The sequence below is a fragment of the Boeremia exigua genome (genome assembly GCF_020726555.1).
Source record: "Boeremia exigua strain MPI-SDFR-AT-0100 chromosome Unknown C7974scaffold_2, whole genome shotgun sequence".
Classification (NCBI taxonomy): domain Eukaryota; kingdom Fungi; phylum Ascomycota; class Dothideomycetes; order Pleosporales; family Didymellaceae; genus Boeremia; species Boeremia exigua.
This window is the reverse complement of record NW_025763519.1, coordinates 3,150,964-3,168,376: the sequence shown is the minus strand read 5'-3', so window position 1 is coordinate 3,168,376 and position 17,413 is coordinate 3,150,964. Positions and strand designations below refer to the sequence as shown.

Here is a 17,413-nt window from a genome sequence, read left to right as displayed (position 1 = left end):
TCCTTGACAGGTGCATCTTGGTTTTGGATAGCTCTAGGATTCTCGTTCGGCGATGCCACAACTTTGTGTGGCTGTTTGTCCACGATCGTTGTTTCGTCCGTACCCACTGCAGCGTGAGACCTCGTTGTGCCTACTTTTGGCCGCGTTGTCATCTGATGCCTGCTTGAGCTACGAGGTGGAAAAGCTGCAGTACTCTCGTGAGGTATGTTTCCTAAAGACGTTCGACAAGTAACTTGTTGGTCACCATGTTGTACGAAGTGAACTGTTCTTGTCTTCGCGGGCACATTCTGGCTCGGTGAGAATGCTGAGGATATCGTAGTGTAAGTCTGATGTACGGGTTTGCGATAGTGAATGATGGGTTCTCTTGCCCGCTGTTGTATGCTGGTAGTGCGAACTGGATACTCGTTCGAACGAGCTGCGGGTTTTCGTTGCTGAACCTCGAATTGGAGGTGTTGCATTGGTGGTAACTTTTTGAAAGTCCTGCGATTGGCTTTTGCTTTACGCTCCATCTCGCAGTCCGCGTGGTATCCAGATAGTGCCGAGTTTGTCCTCAATTCGCTTCTGACGATCTCGATGCGTGTCTCTGGAATTGTATCATGTTGATTCGCAATTGCCTGCGCTTTTCTTGAACGGTCACTTTCGACAATCAGTTCCAGAATCTCATCGTTCGAAGCTGCGGGTAGCCTGAGCTGTCCTCGAGCACTGCTCCAATCTTCGAGTACAAAAGGAGCACCATTCTCAAGCAGCGCCTTCACAAAGATGGTTTTGCCAAGAGTCGCAGCGTAATATAGCGCATCATGCCTCTTGTGGTCCTCATGTCCAACACAGTTCCACTTCCCATCACCTTTGGTGAGCAGACTTTCAACTACAGGCAGGCCATCCTCGGGTAGTAGTCTGATTGCTTGTATGAGAGGCGTTGCGCCGGATCGATCTCGCATGCTCCTGCAAATACCACGCTCGCAAAACGGTATCGTAGCAGCTGCAATGTCACTCCAGGAATCGTGGTCTTGAGGAGTGCTTCGAGAAATGTGGTGCAACGCCGTCGATGCTTCCGCGTCCCACGAAGTGACCGCGGGAGGAACCGCCAATAGTGGAACAACAATCCACTGATGGTTTTGTATGGCTCGGAGTAGCGCTGTGCGCTTTTTCGAATCAACGACTGTGGCGTTCGCGCGTGAGTCTAGCAAACATTGTGTTGTATTTACAAGACCATTGGACGCTGCCAGGTGCAACGCGGTGTTCCCATCGGCATCTTGCGCATCGACGTCGATGCCGTTCTTGATCAGTAGCTTTGCTACTTTGGCATGATCAATCCCCGCACTCACTGCTCGATGGAGGAGTGTTTTGCCATCGGGATACAGCGTGGTAGCATCCGCACCTTTGGCAAACAAGTATCCAACAACATGAACAATGGAATCCTCGTCGCGGCTACCGAGGGTCGTGAAAAGGACCTGCAACACACTAAGCTGGCCTGGACCTTTGGTCGTGACTTCTGCGCCATGTTGGACCAGTAGCTTAATAATACGCAAGTTGGCAAACTTAACAGCCACAAATATTGGCATCAGTCCTTTCGTGGTCGCCCGGCGAGGGTCTGCTTCTCTTTCCAAGAACATCTCAACTAGTCTGGGGTCATTCCTCTTGATCGCTTCAATCAACACGGTCGAGTCTGGGTCGCAGGTGGCCGCGAACACATCAGCAATCAAGTCGTTGGTCGCTGATGTTCGATCATGTGCTATTTCGATATGCTGCATCAGCATGTCCTTCTCTTTCGCCAGCTGCTTGGGCTTCCCTCGTGCCATGTTTATGATCGCTACCGCAGCATGGACATTGTGAGCTTGCAGTGCAATCACCGCTGCCGTATGACCTTGGAGGTCATTCACGTCGTATTTTGCTCCAAGCTTGAGTAGCTTCGTGACCAGTGCGATTGAGTTGGGCGCCGCTGCAGCGTAGTGGAGAGGAGTTTGGCCAGTATCAGAGGTTTTTAATTCCAGGTCAGCTCGATGTACAAGCAGCAATTCGATGACGTCGTGACGACTCATTCTGACGGCGATATGTAAAGCAGTCTCTCCTTTGTCTCTAGATGCTGAATTGACATTGGCACCCGCCTTAAGAAGTATTTCCACAATCTCGAAGTGCCCGCATGCTACAGCGATGCACAAAAGCGGGACACCCGGGCCTTCCACAGCATCCGGCGACACGCCAGTCTGTAAGTAGTGTTGGAGAGCAGCTTCGCGATCGTGGTATACGGCGTGTGATATCGGCGTCCAGTCCTTCTGAGGGACGAATTCCTCACATCCAATTGGCGCAGCTTGCCGACTTGTACTTCCAAATCTGCACCTTGTCACCTCCATGGTGGTCTGAAGTTTTGATGGCCTGCGCACCAGTCGTCTGGAGGCAAGCCGGGCTATGCTTGGGTCATCGCAGCCGTGAAAAGATGGTCTTGGGGCTTCGGTTGGGCTGTCCAGCAAGCTCCGTGTGCAGGACATCATGGTGTGATGTTAACGAAACACGCATTCGTAACGAGCGACTGGAGTGAAGTAAGGCGAGGGGAAATGTGAAAGATCTTTAGGTCGCAGGTCATGTAGACTTGATTTCGGTGTAAAGATGGGGAGATTAGACAGGACGGTACACAAACGGCCTACCATCGCCCAAAAGGGTCAAGGGGTGAACACGTCCAGAAAACAAAGTCGCCAATCTCAGGCAGCCAAAGTTAATACGCCTCCAATCGCCTGGCTGTCTTGTTCGGCCAAATCCTGCTTCCAATCCAGGTGCTGTCCTACGGCGGCTTGCTACCATTCGTGCTCGTCACTACGGCGCGTGGCTCGCACGGATCGACCACGTTCCATGCGAGGCGTCTGACAGTTGTCACGTCGTACATATTGATGCTTCTCTTCAATGTGATTGATGAAAGATGTCGGACGGGGAAGATCCCGGGGGCTGAGTGAAAGCGCTTGAGGCGTTCGCTAGCCCTGACTAGCGTGAAGATCCGCTTATTGTGTGGCTTGATTGGCTGTACTCGCTTCCGGACGTCCACGCGGCGATACTTATCTGGGCCAAGTAAACACGGCAAGGAGACGGTAGTTGACTGACAAAGTTCAGAGATATGCACCTTGAGAGGAGTGGAGATTGTCCTGTGTTTACGGCCCGAGCCAAGTACCCAGGAATGGGTTAAAGCCAGCACGACCAATTGGAAGGGAACGTCAAACACGAATAATCTGGTAATAAATCTATCTACAGCTGGACTCATGGGCTCCCACTTCACGATCTTGGTCAATTGCCAAAGCCGACGAAAAGGCATCCAACGCAAAGAAGAAGACCGAATCGCTACAAGACTCCGGTACCCTTGGCAGTGTATGGACCCGATGCTGTACGTCTCTAAGCATCTTAAATTAAGTACGTTGGCCTGATACATGGTGCCTGTAAGTACATGGAGATCTAGCCAATCTACAGCAGCGTCACGTTCTCCTATAGGATCGGATTCCCCTAGCCTTCAAGTCACACATATCCGAATCCACTTCAAACCATACACAAAGGCAAGAAGTTTATCCTGCAAATCTAATATGCAGCAATGCCAGCATTATATTTCAACACAATGCCGATCTCCATTGGAGAGATACCCGACGATCTGCTTATGCTGTTGTCCTGCACAAGCCCTCCGTAAATGGGTAGTGTGCGTACCAAGAAAGTTATTGGCAGGTCGACACCCAAAGATCCAGTCTTGAAGGGATTTCCAACGGCAATCCCAGCGGTCAGCGTTCCTGTTCAACGCCTAGCTCTATTCCGAGATAACGAACACTCTGCAACGACATCATCGCTCCACTAAAACAAGTGCGGCAGTCAGAGCTGAGTATGTAGACAAACAAACATGTAAGCAAAAACATAAAGATTTCACATACAAAAACCTACAGCACGGACTAGTCCCAGGCAGACAGCCCTAATCAGGCAACCATACAATTCTTCGTGTCCTGATCTCATCGAGTTCTCGGAGCCGCCTTCGTTGGCCTGCAATATGGTCTCGGCATTCTCAACTACCGATACGTCAACGGACAATGGACCGCGTGCAAACCAAATGACGGACGTCTTTCCCACCCAAGAACCGGAGCATCTTCCATATCATGGCCTCCCTGTCCTCTCCGAAGTAAGTATGGCGCGTGACGATTCGCAGAATTGGTACACGGTATTCTTCGAGCAAGCAGAGTGTGTGCCACATCGGGATGGAAAACACATCACCATTCGCTGGCCACATCTATCGCGTGGGCACATATATGACCATGGTCGACGATTAATCGGCTGGCCAGTGGTCAAAATCTAAAACGTGTATCAGCGCTTTGGAGAAGACCATGCAAGAATTGTTCGGTAAGTAGTAGACAAGTGCACGCGCATGGTTAGTACATGACTAATACGACTGAGTCACGGAGGTGCCCTTGATGACGGTAGTCTACTTGTTCAAAGGCTGTGGCCTGGGCCATTCGATTTTAAGCTGCCAGTGATGACCCTGTACCTACGAAGCTTGATCGCAACGATAAGACGATGCTGAGATTGTATTGCCGGTGGGCTCTCCAAGGGCTTTCGGCGCTCGGCGCTTTGCACTCCAAGGAATCTATCTCAGAACCTTTTCTTCTCAGATGATGTTGCTGCGCCCGGACTATTCTCTTGCGCTGACCGGATTTGTTGGCGCCGAAATCGGTGACGATCACACCGGCTTTGGAGACGGTGGCCGTGTGCGCGAAGAATTCATGAAATTCGATGAAGAAGCAATGCAAGGCTGCGTCGAGGAAGATACCTATTACCGGGCGACATTTGTGTGGAGACTCAGAAAGAATGATTATGTAGATGATCCATCTTCGGCGGGAACAGTCTGCTCGGAGCCGTGTTTTCCAGTCAAGGGTGGGTGCAAACCGTATGATGACAACAGGAAAATCTTCGATAAAAGATTCTTGAACAATATGTGGCAAGAGCTAGAAGAGGCGAGGCTGGGTATGGTGTTGGTGAAAGCATAGACAACCGTCGGCGAGGTAGCCGAGGACATTGTGTCCCTTGCATTGAAGGTAAACATCGCAGTCACAGACGATGAGGTGGAAATAGATGGGAAGTGGGAGGACGTGTTTGAAGTCGTTGAAACGGGACCAAGGCCGCACACTCGGGTTCTCAGATTCAACAACACGTACGAGTCCCAACCAGGCAGTATTCACCCAGTTCATGTGGCGCACAAGCAGGTACATACACAAGAAGCTTCCTCATTAGGGTAGTTGCTGTAAAATAGAGGTACTCAGTCGTAATCTAGGAGCCTATTGGCTGTGTCAGAGAAGACTTCAAATATCATCGCAACCTTTACCTGGCACGAAATAGGGAAACGACGTCAACTTACAGGCAACACTCAGGAACGCTTCTTGATCCTGGTAAATATGGCGATAGTAAAAGGAAGCAACGTATCCGTGCGCTCCTTCCTTTAGCAACAGGCCTTGGGATCTCGATTTAGCGTCGATGGCTGGTGGACAGTGCCGTTTGAACCAATCCAACGACACCAGCCACACGAAGCGCATGAAGCGATATTCTGCCAGAATCAAGCTAGGTCTTGTTACGCCTGGTCGGCTTTTCTTGACACGTGCCGCATTTTCACGAATCCCATCCGCCTTGAAACTGAATCTCGATGTTGGCTCTGCTTCACGACAAACGATGTATTTCCCTAAAGCAGATGCCGCAGTTCTGTCTTCAATACTTGCGCCGCCTCCCTCATACCCGGATGACGTTGGACCAATATTCGACCTGAACAGCGCTCAAATTCCATGCCCGCCATGGTCTTTCGAGACCCAAGAGCGCAATTACCCTTCTCAGAGGGAGGCCTTTGCGCCTGCGATAATACCTCCAAACAACCAGCTACGCAGCGCAGAGCGTTATCTGCGCGCTTGCCTAGCCAGGAATGAGAGACTCCGACTATCTATGTTTTGGTACCATACACGAGACATTTTTAAGGAAGCCGAGTTTCTCTCAGGACTGCAGGAAAAAGTATGCGTCGCTCAGGAATCCATTGGTTGGGAGTGTGCTATCGTCGGCATTCTAGATGTCAACTTCTACAAACGGCTCGCTGCGGTTGGCACGCCGCTTGGAATCCTGCCACGAGGTGAAACTCTTTGCGGGCATTTGGTTACCCAACCTCCCGGGGTATGGAATCTTTTCAGGTTCTCTGGATGCGGATTTACTAACACTTTTCAGAATGTGTTCTTGTTACCAGACATGCTTGAAGACTGGAGATTCGAGAAATCTCCCTATGTGGAGCTTGGCGGCCTCCGTGCATATGCTTGTGCACCGCTCCGACTGCAGAACGAGACTGGTGATACTGTGTGCCTCGGAACCATCTGTGTAGCCTCTCCTTCACGTCGCCAGCCCCTAACAAAGGCGCAACAAACCACATTAGCTCGTTTAGCCGATTGGATTGTTGCAGATATTGTCCAGCTTACAAGAGCGCGACGTCAACGAGAAAGACGCCGAATGGTCGACATGTTAGCGGCGGCGCATGCTGAGACAGACAATACCGTCTCTGAGGAGTATATAACGCGCTTACTCCAGAAGGTATATCCTGGCGCCGTAGTCAGTCTGCAAACATGCAAGGCTGGCTATGTGGACTTTGAGGGGCGTGACCCGGTATTGTTATCGGACTTCTGCAGTCATGTTTGGGAGGATGCGGATTATATCGACGGCTTCATTTTGAAGTCAAACCACTTGGAGCTTCCGACTGATACAGTAGTCCGCGCAATCGCTGTACCATGTGAGAGTGTCTTAGGACATTCTTATCTCATCGTTGGATCCAAGGACTTCCGACAGGTCTTTGATGATATTGACGCGTGGTTCGTAGAATCGTGTGCAGGCATTGTGTCCCAGATGTGGCACAAGCGGCTTCTAGCAGAAGTTATGCTCGCTAAAGAGAAATTCTTGCGCGGATTTTCTCACCAATTGCGAACCCCAGTGCATGGCATTTTAAGTGCTGTTGAATTGTTGGACGAAGACATTAAGGCACGAAAATTGGAGAGCACAGTACTGGAATCCATGGCATCGCTCCAAACGAGTGCGATCGCTAAGACCGATGAAAACTACGGAGTCTACCTCGACACAATCACAAGAGCCGGACGGGACTTGATGTCAATCATAAACAGTATGATAACGCTTAACAGATGGGCCGATGTCGCCATAACAGATCGACAATACGCAGCATTTACGACCTACGAGCTTGAAGCGGAACTGGTCGCTAGCGTGCAGAAGCTGACCTCAGGCGATGCACGCTACAACGCCTCAGTCTTTGTCTACCACAATCTTCCTTCAGATCCTTGCAATTTCCGAACAGAAATTGCATTGCTACGAGACAGTCTGCTTCCCGTTGTCACCAACGCCATCCAAAGTACTGCGGAAGGCTCAGTCGTAATCTCCATATCAGTCTGTCTAGATTCCAAAGAGCTCATCGTGGATATTGAGGACACAGGCGATGGGATTCCTGTCCATGATCAAGAACGAATTTTCGAGCTTTACGAGCAGGTCGACCCATACTCGGCCGGCGCCGGCATAGGGTTGACGCTGGCGTCAAGATTCGCAGCCTTGCTCAAAGGTTCAATCGAGCTGGTCTCCTCTGAAGTTGGTCGCGGATCACACTTCAGAGCTACCTTTCGAGAACTTGAAGTGAAATATCTAGAATCATCTCGTCAGTACTTGCCGGCAATCACGCAATCAGAGGCCATACCTCGGCATTTTCATGTTGTTCCGTCGAAGCCAAATGCTCTGTCTTTGGGCGGTCTCTTCGCCAGATCTCTGACCTGCTACGGCTTCGTTGCGACGAACGACACAAAAGACGCCCTCATCATTCTCGACTATGTGGATGATCCGGAGGAGCACCGCGCCATGATTGCCAAGTTACCGTCAAACGAAGTCGTGCTCTGTCCAGTCCCGTTCCCAGATGGAGAACGTCATTTCGATACCATTTCTACAAACGTTGTCTATGTGCATGGTCCTTTCGGTGCTCGAACGCTGAGTGCAGCACTTGACCGCGCCGAAAAGGTTATCTCACTGATTGATCAAAAGGTTGTACTCGGAGCAGAAGAGAATCTTGTTGTGCTTCCAAAGCTCAGCTGTAATGCAAGCAATGACCGACCTCAACATGAAGATGCAGCTTGGAGAGAGATGCCAGCCCCCAGTCTCGTTACTAACCTAGGCGCGGACCAGAGCTCTCAAGCAACCGACCCGATGACCAGATTCTCGCCATTCAGGGAACGCGAACTGACTACATCACCAGCAGAAGAAAGCCCTGACGATGTCACCTTCCATAGCCGCACGACGCCCACGAACAGGGATGCTGATGAGGTTCAACCCCCCCAAATGAAAGGCATTTTGACCGACCACTCACCTGCCTCCTATCCTACTGTTCTACTAGTTGATGACAATGCCGTAAATCTACGCGTACTGCAGATGTATTGCAAGAAGCGCGATTTGCCATACGTTTGTGCGAGAGACGGTCTGGAGGCTATCTCAGTGTTCCAAAGTCGCCAAGAACGAGCGACGACAGAGAGAAATGTGCCAAAAATTCAACTCATTCTTATGGATCTTCAAATGCCACAATGCGACGGCATTGAAGCCACAAAGCGGATACGGCTGCTGGAGATGGAGAAGAATTGGGGGAAGAGCGTCGTTTTCGTTGTGACAGGTCAGGACAGCGCCTCTGATCGAGAGGCCGCACATGAGGCGGGCTCACAGGAGTACCATGTCAAGCCTATTGGCATAAAGACTCTTGACATGGCGTTGAAGAGGTATTATCCCAGGTTTATGGCGGGAACTGGTTCGTAAAGAATATACGTATGAAACTGCGTGGGTTCACAGACTAGATATAGCTAAGCGCGAGCTTTATAGAGGATTGGAGTTCTTCTTCTTCCTCTTCTTCTCTCTGCCTTTCTCGCCTAGGCCTACATCGACTCTAAGGAACAGTGCTCGCCAGCCGTCGGAATGTGAAAAGCAGCACGCGATGCTTCCACACGTAAATTCTCAATAAGCTCTTTTCTGGCCGACTATCTTCCACGAGCGCTAGAACTGCGAGCGAGGTGAAAGCGGAAGGCAGCCTTCGTCGAAACCGGATGGAACGCTTGCGGACCATTCCGATCGTGCGGCTTTGAAACCATGGGTCTGGAGTGTATGATCGTCATGTTGATATGTAGTAAGGCAAGGTAGGCCCTGTTGAGGTAATGCGCTTACGGAAAGGACAAAGCGACGGCACAGGCGAGCAGTAGTACTTTCAAAGGCTCAAATCCGCTGATAAGTGGAATGAAGTCGAAGCTGACCTCTGCTAACTGACCGACTCTGAGCCTAAAAGTCAACCCCATCAATACTCCGCCCCATGGGCGGTTCGAAAAGCAATTTTGCACCTATCAGAGCATCTGGCCTTGTTTGAAAGAGCCACGGGCGCGGAAAACAGGCATTGTACTATACTGCCAATGTTTCGGATAAGCCTCGAGTTTTAGCATCGCCTTGGGAACAGAGCTATCGTTGTGGAGAATAGGTATCTGGCTTGCGTAACGAGCATTTTTGCTGGCGTTCAATACGTTTATGACCGTTTCACTGAACACAATTTGGTTCACGCTCGGGACGAATACGTCCGTGCTTTGCCTTTGCTTCCAAACAAGCTTCTTGCATGTCTCGAGCAACTTACTGTAGTTCTCAGAGATTGGATTAATCTCTAGCGCAAAGACGATGCGAGAGTCGCCTATCAATTGTAAGACCGCGCATACCTGCCAGATCTGAAAGGAAAAAGCAGGCCGTCGTGTGCTACACTAGTTAGCGCTGAGATTCAACGCTGTGCACAGTGACTTGCATCCTCCACTATATTTCAAACGAACGGTCGTGAAACTTTGATCCTGATACAATGGATTGTGGACCGAAGATGCTCCAAACGAAAGCAGACCACGACTGTAGTCGCGTGAGGCTGAGAAGGGACACGTTTTTTGCGTTCTCGTTCTTGCGTGCGCACACGTGTTCGGCATCGATTTGCATAGTTTCAGCTTGGTAGCTGAATATCATGCTTGAAGATACTATGGTCCGGCTGACACGACTCGTCGAAATCCTTCAAGTGTGGGGAAATGTCAGATATATCTGTGTTAACGTGGCACTCACGTACGCGACGCAGTGTTCCATCATGGACTTCAGTAATCGATCTAGAGTCTCTAAGAGGTTCTTCAAGACGGTGATGGTCTATTGACTGGAAGTTCTCAGGAGTATTCGTATCAGAATGTTGTTGATATGAACTAGTGTTGAGATTCTGCTGATGCGGAATGCTGTGCGGGTTCTGTTGGTATGAAATGTCGCTGATACTCTGCTGATTGTTAGAATTGTCATAGTAACGTACTTGAATTGGTGTTTTGTTCGTGTTCGAACTCAGAGCTGGACTCCTGTTCTGAGAAAAGAGCCGAGAAGATCTGCGTAGTGAGTCCATGTGGTCTGGCGCCATCAGTCACGAACCCGTATTTTGTCGTCAAGGGGGCTTACCGACATTCAATGTCGTATTCTTTAAACTCCTAAGCATTATGTCCGGGCATATGCAGAACGCTGTGGTATTTAGAGCTCATTTTGGACAGTTGACGAACGTGAGACGCAACTGTCAGGGCGTAGGCACATTACCAATTGAATGAAAGATGGAAAAAAGGGCTGCAGCTTACTCCTAAATGTCAGGTGCAATGTACTTCCCATGTAGTCCTTGTTCTCTTATGGCGGTGTGAAATTGCGTCGTGTAATCGTCGAGGTACTTAGCAGGCCTTCCTAGCTAGTCTTGTTTGCAGCCTGTCACAAAAAGCTGCATACTGACCTGATCAGTTCAAAAGGTGCTTGTCCGGTTTGCTAAAAGGTGGTACGGATTGTGTCCCTGGGTTGGTGCTCCTGCGTCGATACTTCACCATCTTAACCTGCTGTTCGTGCAAGGAAACCTGATTTAAGTATTACATTATTATTTGTGGAAAAAGGAAGGACGAATATGGTATATACCGTCAAGTTCGAGTGTCCAAGCAAACACATCTTCATCTGCTGCAAAAATCTACCTCCAACTACCTCTCAGCACTCGAAGACTAAAGGCTTTAGGGCTCGCCCTGCGATTTGGTCTTCCCCTCCACCTCCCTCGTTCTCACTACACCATCACCCCTCTCAATACACCTCCCCGGATGCCACACCGCCAACGCCGCCAACGCAACAACCACAGGCGCAAACTCCAGCGTCCCAAAATACACCTCGTGGGACTGCAACTCGCCCTCGAGCCCCTGCCCCGTCTCCGCCAGCCTAAAGCAAATCCGCAAATAAACCGCCAGCACCGCGAGCCCAAACGCGGCGTAGAAAGCCTTACTCGCGGATTGAAACACAACGAGGCGCGCGCGCCACACGAACAGCGCGAACAGCACAACGAACATGAGAAAGGTGGCGGCCTGGAACGCGAGGCCCGCGAGCAGGATGTGGTTCGGGGTCGTAGGGTCTCTGCGGTTGGAGTACGCGACGCCGATGAGGGCGGCGCCGAGGATCTGGATCACGGTTGCGATGACGTCGCAGGTGATGAAGATCCAGAGGATCAGTTTGGGGCGGAGGGGCGCGTGGCGGGTGCCGTCTGGGGTGGCGCGGATGAGGATCGAGAGGATGGTGTAGAGGGCGGCGGCGAAGAAGACAGGGGCTACGACGATGAAGAAGTATTGGATGACGAAGAAGGAGACGCGGTAGGGGTTGCGTTTTGCGCTGAGGGTGCGGGCGATGTAGCCGATGACCTCCTGTGCGCTGTTGGTTCACAAATGTCCGTGTTTTCGTGTTGTTTTGAGCGAGTGGGAGGAGTGGGGGTCGGTGAGAGAAGATGAACGTACAAATGCGATGCCTACCATCATGGTGCTGAAGTACCATGTGCGATAACGGAATAGCTGCCAACCATGGGCGAGACCGAGTACGAAAAAAAGCACGAGGGCAAGCACGCAGAGAGCGAAATTCGGCGTGTAGCCGTATATGATAATTGTTGCATCACCATCACCACCAGGGGGCGGCCAATTTGGGTCAATGTAGCCTTGTGCAGAGCCTGGAGGGCGGTCTGCCATCGCTTGCGGACCTTTGCTGTGCGTAACTACGCTCCGTGGAATGTGGCAAGTATCAAGACCTATACTCCCTCGTAAGACGCGTGGTGATAGATTCTTTGTTACCTAGGTACCTAGGTAGTGTTGTCGATGATGTCGTGTCACGTGGAAGCCTTGACAACATTGACAATGCTTGACCAGCACCAGAACACCTAAAGCGCAGCCAACATGCCGTACTCAATTCGGAACTTCGTATCGGCCTGACAAGTCTAGTTCTGCGCTCCTCAATGCTATCACCAAACATGTAGATGTCGCTTTCCTCTTGTGATCGCTAGGTAGGATGGTGCTAAGATGACCTCCCGCACTTCGTCAAATGCTTCCCCAAGCGGCTACAGCCACATTGTCATGGTGTCATATGCGAACCTTATACAGCCGCTGGACGGTGAACGTCTCGGAAGGCAAAAGCCGTCGATTAGTCGTTGGATTGGTTGTTGTTGGGAATGGGAGTATGTCGGCCGACCTCGGTTCGGTGGTGTACAGCTGACGGGGAGGTCCGGAGGTGCTTATTGGTTCGCGGACATACGCGCCTAATGATTTGCGGACGTTCTTGCATATTGGTATGCCACAGTGAAGACGCATATCTTTGTTTGAAGAATAACATCGGGAATATACGCCATTTCGTATCGTCTGTAAGCCAAGGGAATCCGTAGGCTTGAGTGATCGTATTAAAGAGCCAATTAAGAGCCTAATTTGTGACCTGAGACGTCCTGTTGGACATGGCTTTCCTGGCCGACCTTAAAGTCTTACAGAGAGTTCGGTGAAACAGACGACATTGAGCGATGGTATCTGCAGCTTGATCTTCAACATGCCAGAAGCCAGACGAAATAAAAGAGCGTCGAAGTTAAATGATCTGTCGAGTTGGCATGACATTTAGAAGATAGACAACATGGGTAAGAAACATCGAGTCAACTCGCCAGACAGTGTCAAACGTGTGGAAAGGTTATACTTGCAAGGTCTTTCTCAATGCTGTGCTTGAAAGATGCTTAAAACAAAGGTCGGGCCCAATCGCGAGTGCACAGCTCAACGCTTCAATCCGCTACTTTGGAAGGCGTCATAGCTTGAGCGGTGATGCGATACCTGTGCATACTGTACCGGGGAGTCACGGGTTGGTCAACATGCCTCCAGCAAATGTACGTGCATTGTACGGAAACGTCTACATTCTCACCAAGTATTAAACTGAACAGGACGACGCGTGTGTGGCATAACGACGGCTTGACTTTAACTGGATTGCCGTTGTGCATGTTGGAGATGCTGAGAACCGGTATACCCCATACGGCCTGATGTGTTGTGACGAGATCGAAGTTCGATCGTATCTGTTGCGTCATCGTCCAGCCTCCTAGGTGGTGATCTACCAACACATGATGAATGCAGCCTGGGAAGTCAATGGATGTCGACAATGTGTAACGTCATACGCTGCAGGCTGCAGTCAAATGAATCGTTATCAAGACGATCGTTGAGCGTTGCGATTGTGAGGTTGGGGAAAGATGCTCTCGGTCAGTTGTCTGGGTTTACACCGAACCGCGTTTACTACTCTGGGCACTAGTCAGCAGGCTGATCTCACGTATGCATTACAAGTCATGAGTACTGGGCATCGGGCAGATCGCTCGCGAGACGTGGAACTGCCTGTTGTTGACTCGGTTCGCAGTCGAACTGTGGATTATAGCTGCAACGTCGTCAACGGTCAACGTCACCAACTGTTGTTCGATTCGATCCTCGATACGACGTCTAAAGGCCCGATACTGCACGCATTGGCCTTTCAGCCCAGCATTCGGATCCTTCCCCAGGACAAGGCATGGCACGAGTGGAAATACTCATGAGACATTCCAACTGTGCTTTAGTCCATACAAACCACCTAACGGTTGCTCTCGCAAATCAGTGAGGTCACGGTCCGATGTAGGACGCTGTTGAGGTGCTGGTCGGTCCGACTGAGGGTCGTGCTGGAAGACCGCTAGAACATGAAGAGAAACAGCATTGCCGGGTTTCTTGTGGAGCAGGGTCTGCGAAGCAGTGGCCCGGGCTCAAAAGTGCCGGATGTTAGACGTCCTTCTGTGGTTGTTAGCAGGTGATAATCGCCACCGTTGCAGCGCTAGCAACGCGCGAGGTGTCCCCTGTAGATGCTGCTGACCAGCCATTCACTTTGATGTTCTCCTCAGAAGTTGAGACAAAATTGAAGTGGAGCAGCGTCGGGTAATATCGTGGACTTTGTATGAGTATGTGGAGCAAAACACTGGAGGCATTGACTGGTGAGCCTCAAACTATTGTGCTCCACTACGGTCGCTAAAATAGTCGTATTAATCTCTCGCTTGAAAGCAAGTGAACCGTGGTAGCGTCAGGAGCGTGTTGCACGAGTAGACTGGAGGAAAGTGCGGCATCGCGAGGGAAATGCTAAACAACGGCATACCTATTCTGCACATGTTGTGACATTCATCGTCAGATCCTTCTAATTAGCCGATCGTGAATGGGCCCAGGGTCAGGCTTGTGGAGACGAAAACGTCGATCAATGATGCAGGTGTTCAAGGTGAGCCCAGAAGTCGTCCTGTCCTCACCGCTTCGCTCAATGCGAGACGTCGATAGTCGCATGTGTAGTCTAACACACCAGATCGCTTGTGCTAACCCTGGCTGCGATGTGACAACCGCGAAGAAGTCAAGCTGCTGTTGAATGAGAAAGCTAGCGAGACCTGAATTTCCACAACCAACGGATCTGATTCGGCATGTACCGCAAGAGCTAGGTATGAAATGCAAGACGTCGCTGAGAGACGCTGGTCCTCAGCCTTAGCTGTATGCGGCAGTGCGGTCCCAGCGTGGACCTGGCCCTGTTGATCAGTCGGCTAATCCTCGCCTTACCTGCTGTGGCCATCCTTGCTGACAGGCGCCTTGCAATGATAGTAGGGACCACGAGAGTCCGTTAACAGCATGCATCTTGACGTCGTCGACAGATCTCGCGTATCGACAGCCACGGCACGTGGTAACAGCAATCCAGGAGCACGAATTGCGCGTTGCCGCCACAGAGCATCGGTTCTGGGCTAGATGGTTGGCGCTTTCCGACAGCTTGGCGCTGGATGAGTAAGGCGGACCTGGCACCGCCCACGAGGCTCAAGTTCCGCTCACTTGGAAGTCAGGATGACGAGGTACCATCGCGTACATTCCACGCCGCACCGGCCGCATTCTATCAAAGACGGACAACGGGCGGTGTATCGTAGACGGCGATTGGAATTCAGGACGGTCTGGCTTCGAAGCAGCGTATGGCTGTCTGACGACCAAGTGGACGGTGGGATGATTGTAAAATACGCAGCGTGGTGCAAAACACAGACTGGCCATGGTCCAAGCGCGCGAAAGAGCTGCTGCAGGGTCCAATAAACGGCGGGAAATGAAGCAATGTAGCTGTGTAAGGCAGGGATGGCTAGTCAATAATTGGACGGACTTGATGCATTGCAATCTTCCGGGCAGCTCTGAGTTGTCACGAGGACGGTGAGCATTGTTTCGAAAAGGTGAGGATGGAGATGTATGCCATGCATGAATGAGTCAACCTAGCTGCAGGCCGGGAACCGTGACCTGGTACGTATGAGTGGCATTGCAGTAGCACCTCCACTGCGTCGGCATGGCTGCAGGCTGCCAACGAGGGACATGTTGTGTTCAAGCACACAATGTTTTGATTCGACACGGTGCGTGTCAGTGCGGTGCATGCCTTACCCCAGAATAGCTGACAGCGGGCGACACAGCGAGGGCCATCGCACTTGGTAGTTGCTGCGACGATGGTGGTGTGTGCGTGTAAGCCTTGTCCCCACGTCGCCCAGGCAAGTACGGTACGCAGGCAGTTCGGTATGAGCCTCAGACGCTGCCCCTTGCGCAGCGGCGCGTAGGGCCAATACGAGAGCTGAATGGTAGCGAACCAGAGTACGGCGGGGCTCTGGACTGTGGGCAGTTTGTTTCGAGTGTGCAGGACGGCTGCATAATAGCAGCGGCTGTGTTTAGTTGTCTGCATGTGTAAAAATGCACCAAGAACGGCCGAAGAGGGTTAAACAGCCGAGTCGACGCTAGTGGTGACGAGAGGGATCCCTGTCGACGCATCCTGCCGAGTTGTCCGGAAAGCTCGAGGCAACGGGCGTGGCTTGAAATGGAGCACGGCGAGACGAGAGGCTGGTACAGGGCGGACGACGGGCGTCGCAGTGGGCGCGAGTAGGGATGGGGCGCGTTGCGGGCGATCGGATTGGGAGCAGCCGAGGAAGGGCACAGCGGAAGGATGGGTGCATGTAGGCAACGGCTGGGAGTGCAATTAGACTACTGTGTGCGGTGCGGACATCGATCACAGCGCTGCCGGTGCGCGTGTGGCGGCACGTCAGGCGCTGGAGCATCGGAGAGCACAGTCAAGAGGCAAGCCTCGAGAACCACGGGCCACGGGCGTTGAGCTCGCATGGCAGCTCGCAGACGTGGGGTGGGCGAGTCGCAGGGCCGCAGGCGACCACCCGAAGCATGTACGACGCGGGCCTTCTCCGGCTTCTGACGTACAGCGTCAGTCAGGACGACGACGCAGGCGCGCTGGCAGCGACGGGCAGCGCGCGCGCGGTGTCGCCACGCAACAAGCACAAAGCCCGCTGCGGCGGCCGGCGTCCTGGCAGCGACTCGAAGCTAGAAGCTAGAAGCTAGAAGCCAGAAGCCAGAAGCCGGCAGGCGTGGAGAGGCGTGCGCGCGCGCACTGGCCGCAAGCAGCACAGCGGAGCTGCTGCGCCGGGGGATGCTAGAGGGAGGGCTCGCCGGTGGGTTACGCAGCACAGCGCCCGCGGCGCGAGGAGCCACAGTTGCGGAGCCATACTGGCAGAAGTCTGTGCCGACCATTGCTGCGCGCCCATGTCCTGCGCGCCGTCTGCCTCGGCCGGGCGCTCGGGGCCAGCGGGCGAGCGCCAGACGGCGGCTGCAATAAAAAGGCAGCACTGCAGCCGGTGCTGCTGGCCGTCTCTGCATCTACTCTCCGTCCCCACCGCCGTAACCGTCGTTGATCACCGTCGTCAGAGTTGCACGTTTGGACGCCGACGCCAGAGCCAGCCCTAGCGCGCCTGCCCCATTGGCCGCGCCAGCCCCAGCACCCAAACGCACCGGGATCCCTCGAGCCAGCGCCGTAGCGAAGCAGCCCGCAGCAGGCCCAATACCAATAACGCGACCGTCGTCACCGCAACTCGATCGCGGTGCTAAGCGGCCATATAGAGCGCCGCCCCCGCGACCCGCTGCGTGCACTGCACCGATCTCGTGTTGAGCATCACCACGCACGCCCACGCCCACGCCCTGCGCTGCTCCTC

At 52.3% G+C, this 17,413-nt stretch overlaps 6 protein-coding genes across 6 annotated transcripts; 2 read left to right on the top strand and 4 right to left on the bottom strand.

Annotated features, from left to right (window-relative positions):
- Positions 1-608: 608 nt before the first annotated feature.
- C7974DRAFT_301478 (ankyrin repeat-containing domain protein) lies at positions 609-2,486 on the bottom strand (the record flags this gene model as incomplete). The annotated part of the gene is made up of 1 exon (XM_046137853.1): positions 609-2,486. A coding segment is annotated over one exon (1,878 nt), but the record flags the coding sequence as incomplete, so codon positions are not given.
- A 1,629-nt stretch (positions 2,487-4,115) lies between these two features.
- C7974DRAFT_469323 (uncharacterized protein) lies at positions 4,116-5,285 on the top strand (the record flags this gene model as incomplete). Its single annotated transcript, XM_046146426.1, has 3 exons — positions 4,116-4,138; positions 4,325-4,356; positions 4,528-5,285. The coding sequence occupies 3 exons, from the start codon at positions 4,116-4,118 to the stop codon at positions 4,998-5,000; spliced, it is 528 nt and encodes a 175-aa protein (XP_046002128.1). The 3' UTR covers positions 5,001-5,285.
- Positions 5,286-5,592: 307 nt separating this feature from the next.
- On the top strand, positions 5,593-8,930 carry C7974DRAFT_421304 (histidine kinase HHK3). The gene is made up of 2 exons (XM_046144287.1): positions 5,593-6,162; positions 6,214-8,930. The coding sequence occupies exons 1-2, from the start codon at positions 5,677-5,679 to the stop codon at positions 8,824-8,826; spliced, it is 3,099 nt and encodes a 1,032-aa protein (XP_046002127.1). The 5' UTR covers positions 5,593-5,676; the 3' UTR covers positions 8,827-8,930.
- Positions 8,931-10,953: 2,023 nt separating this feature from the next.
- On the bottom strand, positions 10,954-12,324 carry C7974DRAFT_117926 (RTA1 like protein-domain-containing protein). Its single transcript, XM_046135102.1, has 2 exons — positions 11,862-12,324; positions 10,954-11,771 (listed from the first exon to the last, which is right to left on the bottom strand). The coding sequence occupies exons 1-2, from the start codon at positions 12,084-12,086 to the stop codon at positions 11,097-11,099; spliced, it is 900 nt and encodes a 299-aa protein (XP_046002126.1). The 5' UTR covers positions 12,087-12,324; the 3' UTR covers positions 10,954-11,096.
- A 3,211-nt stretch (positions 12,325-15,535) lies between these two features.
- Positions 15,536-16,458, bottom strand: C7974DRAFT_386855 (uncharacterized protein). Its single transcript, XM_046141107.1, has one exon. The coding sequence runs from the start codon at positions 16,102-16,104 to the stop codon at positions 15,580-15,582; it is 525 nt and encodes a 174-aa protein (XP_046002125.1). The 5' UTR covers positions 16,105-16,458; the 3' UTR covers positions 15,536-15,579.
- C7974DRAFT_448132 (uncharacterized protein) lies at positions 16,234-16,930 on the bottom strand (the record flags this gene model as incomplete). Its single annotated transcript, XM_046145658.1, has 2 exons — positions 16,234-16,748; positions 16,817-16,930. The coding sequence occupies 2 exons, from the start codon at positions 16,928-16,930 to the stop codon at positions 16,401-16,403; spliced, it is 462 nt and encodes a 153-aa protein (XP_046002124.1). The 3' UTR covers positions 16,234-16,400.
- Positions 16,931-17,413: the final 483 nt, after the last annotated feature.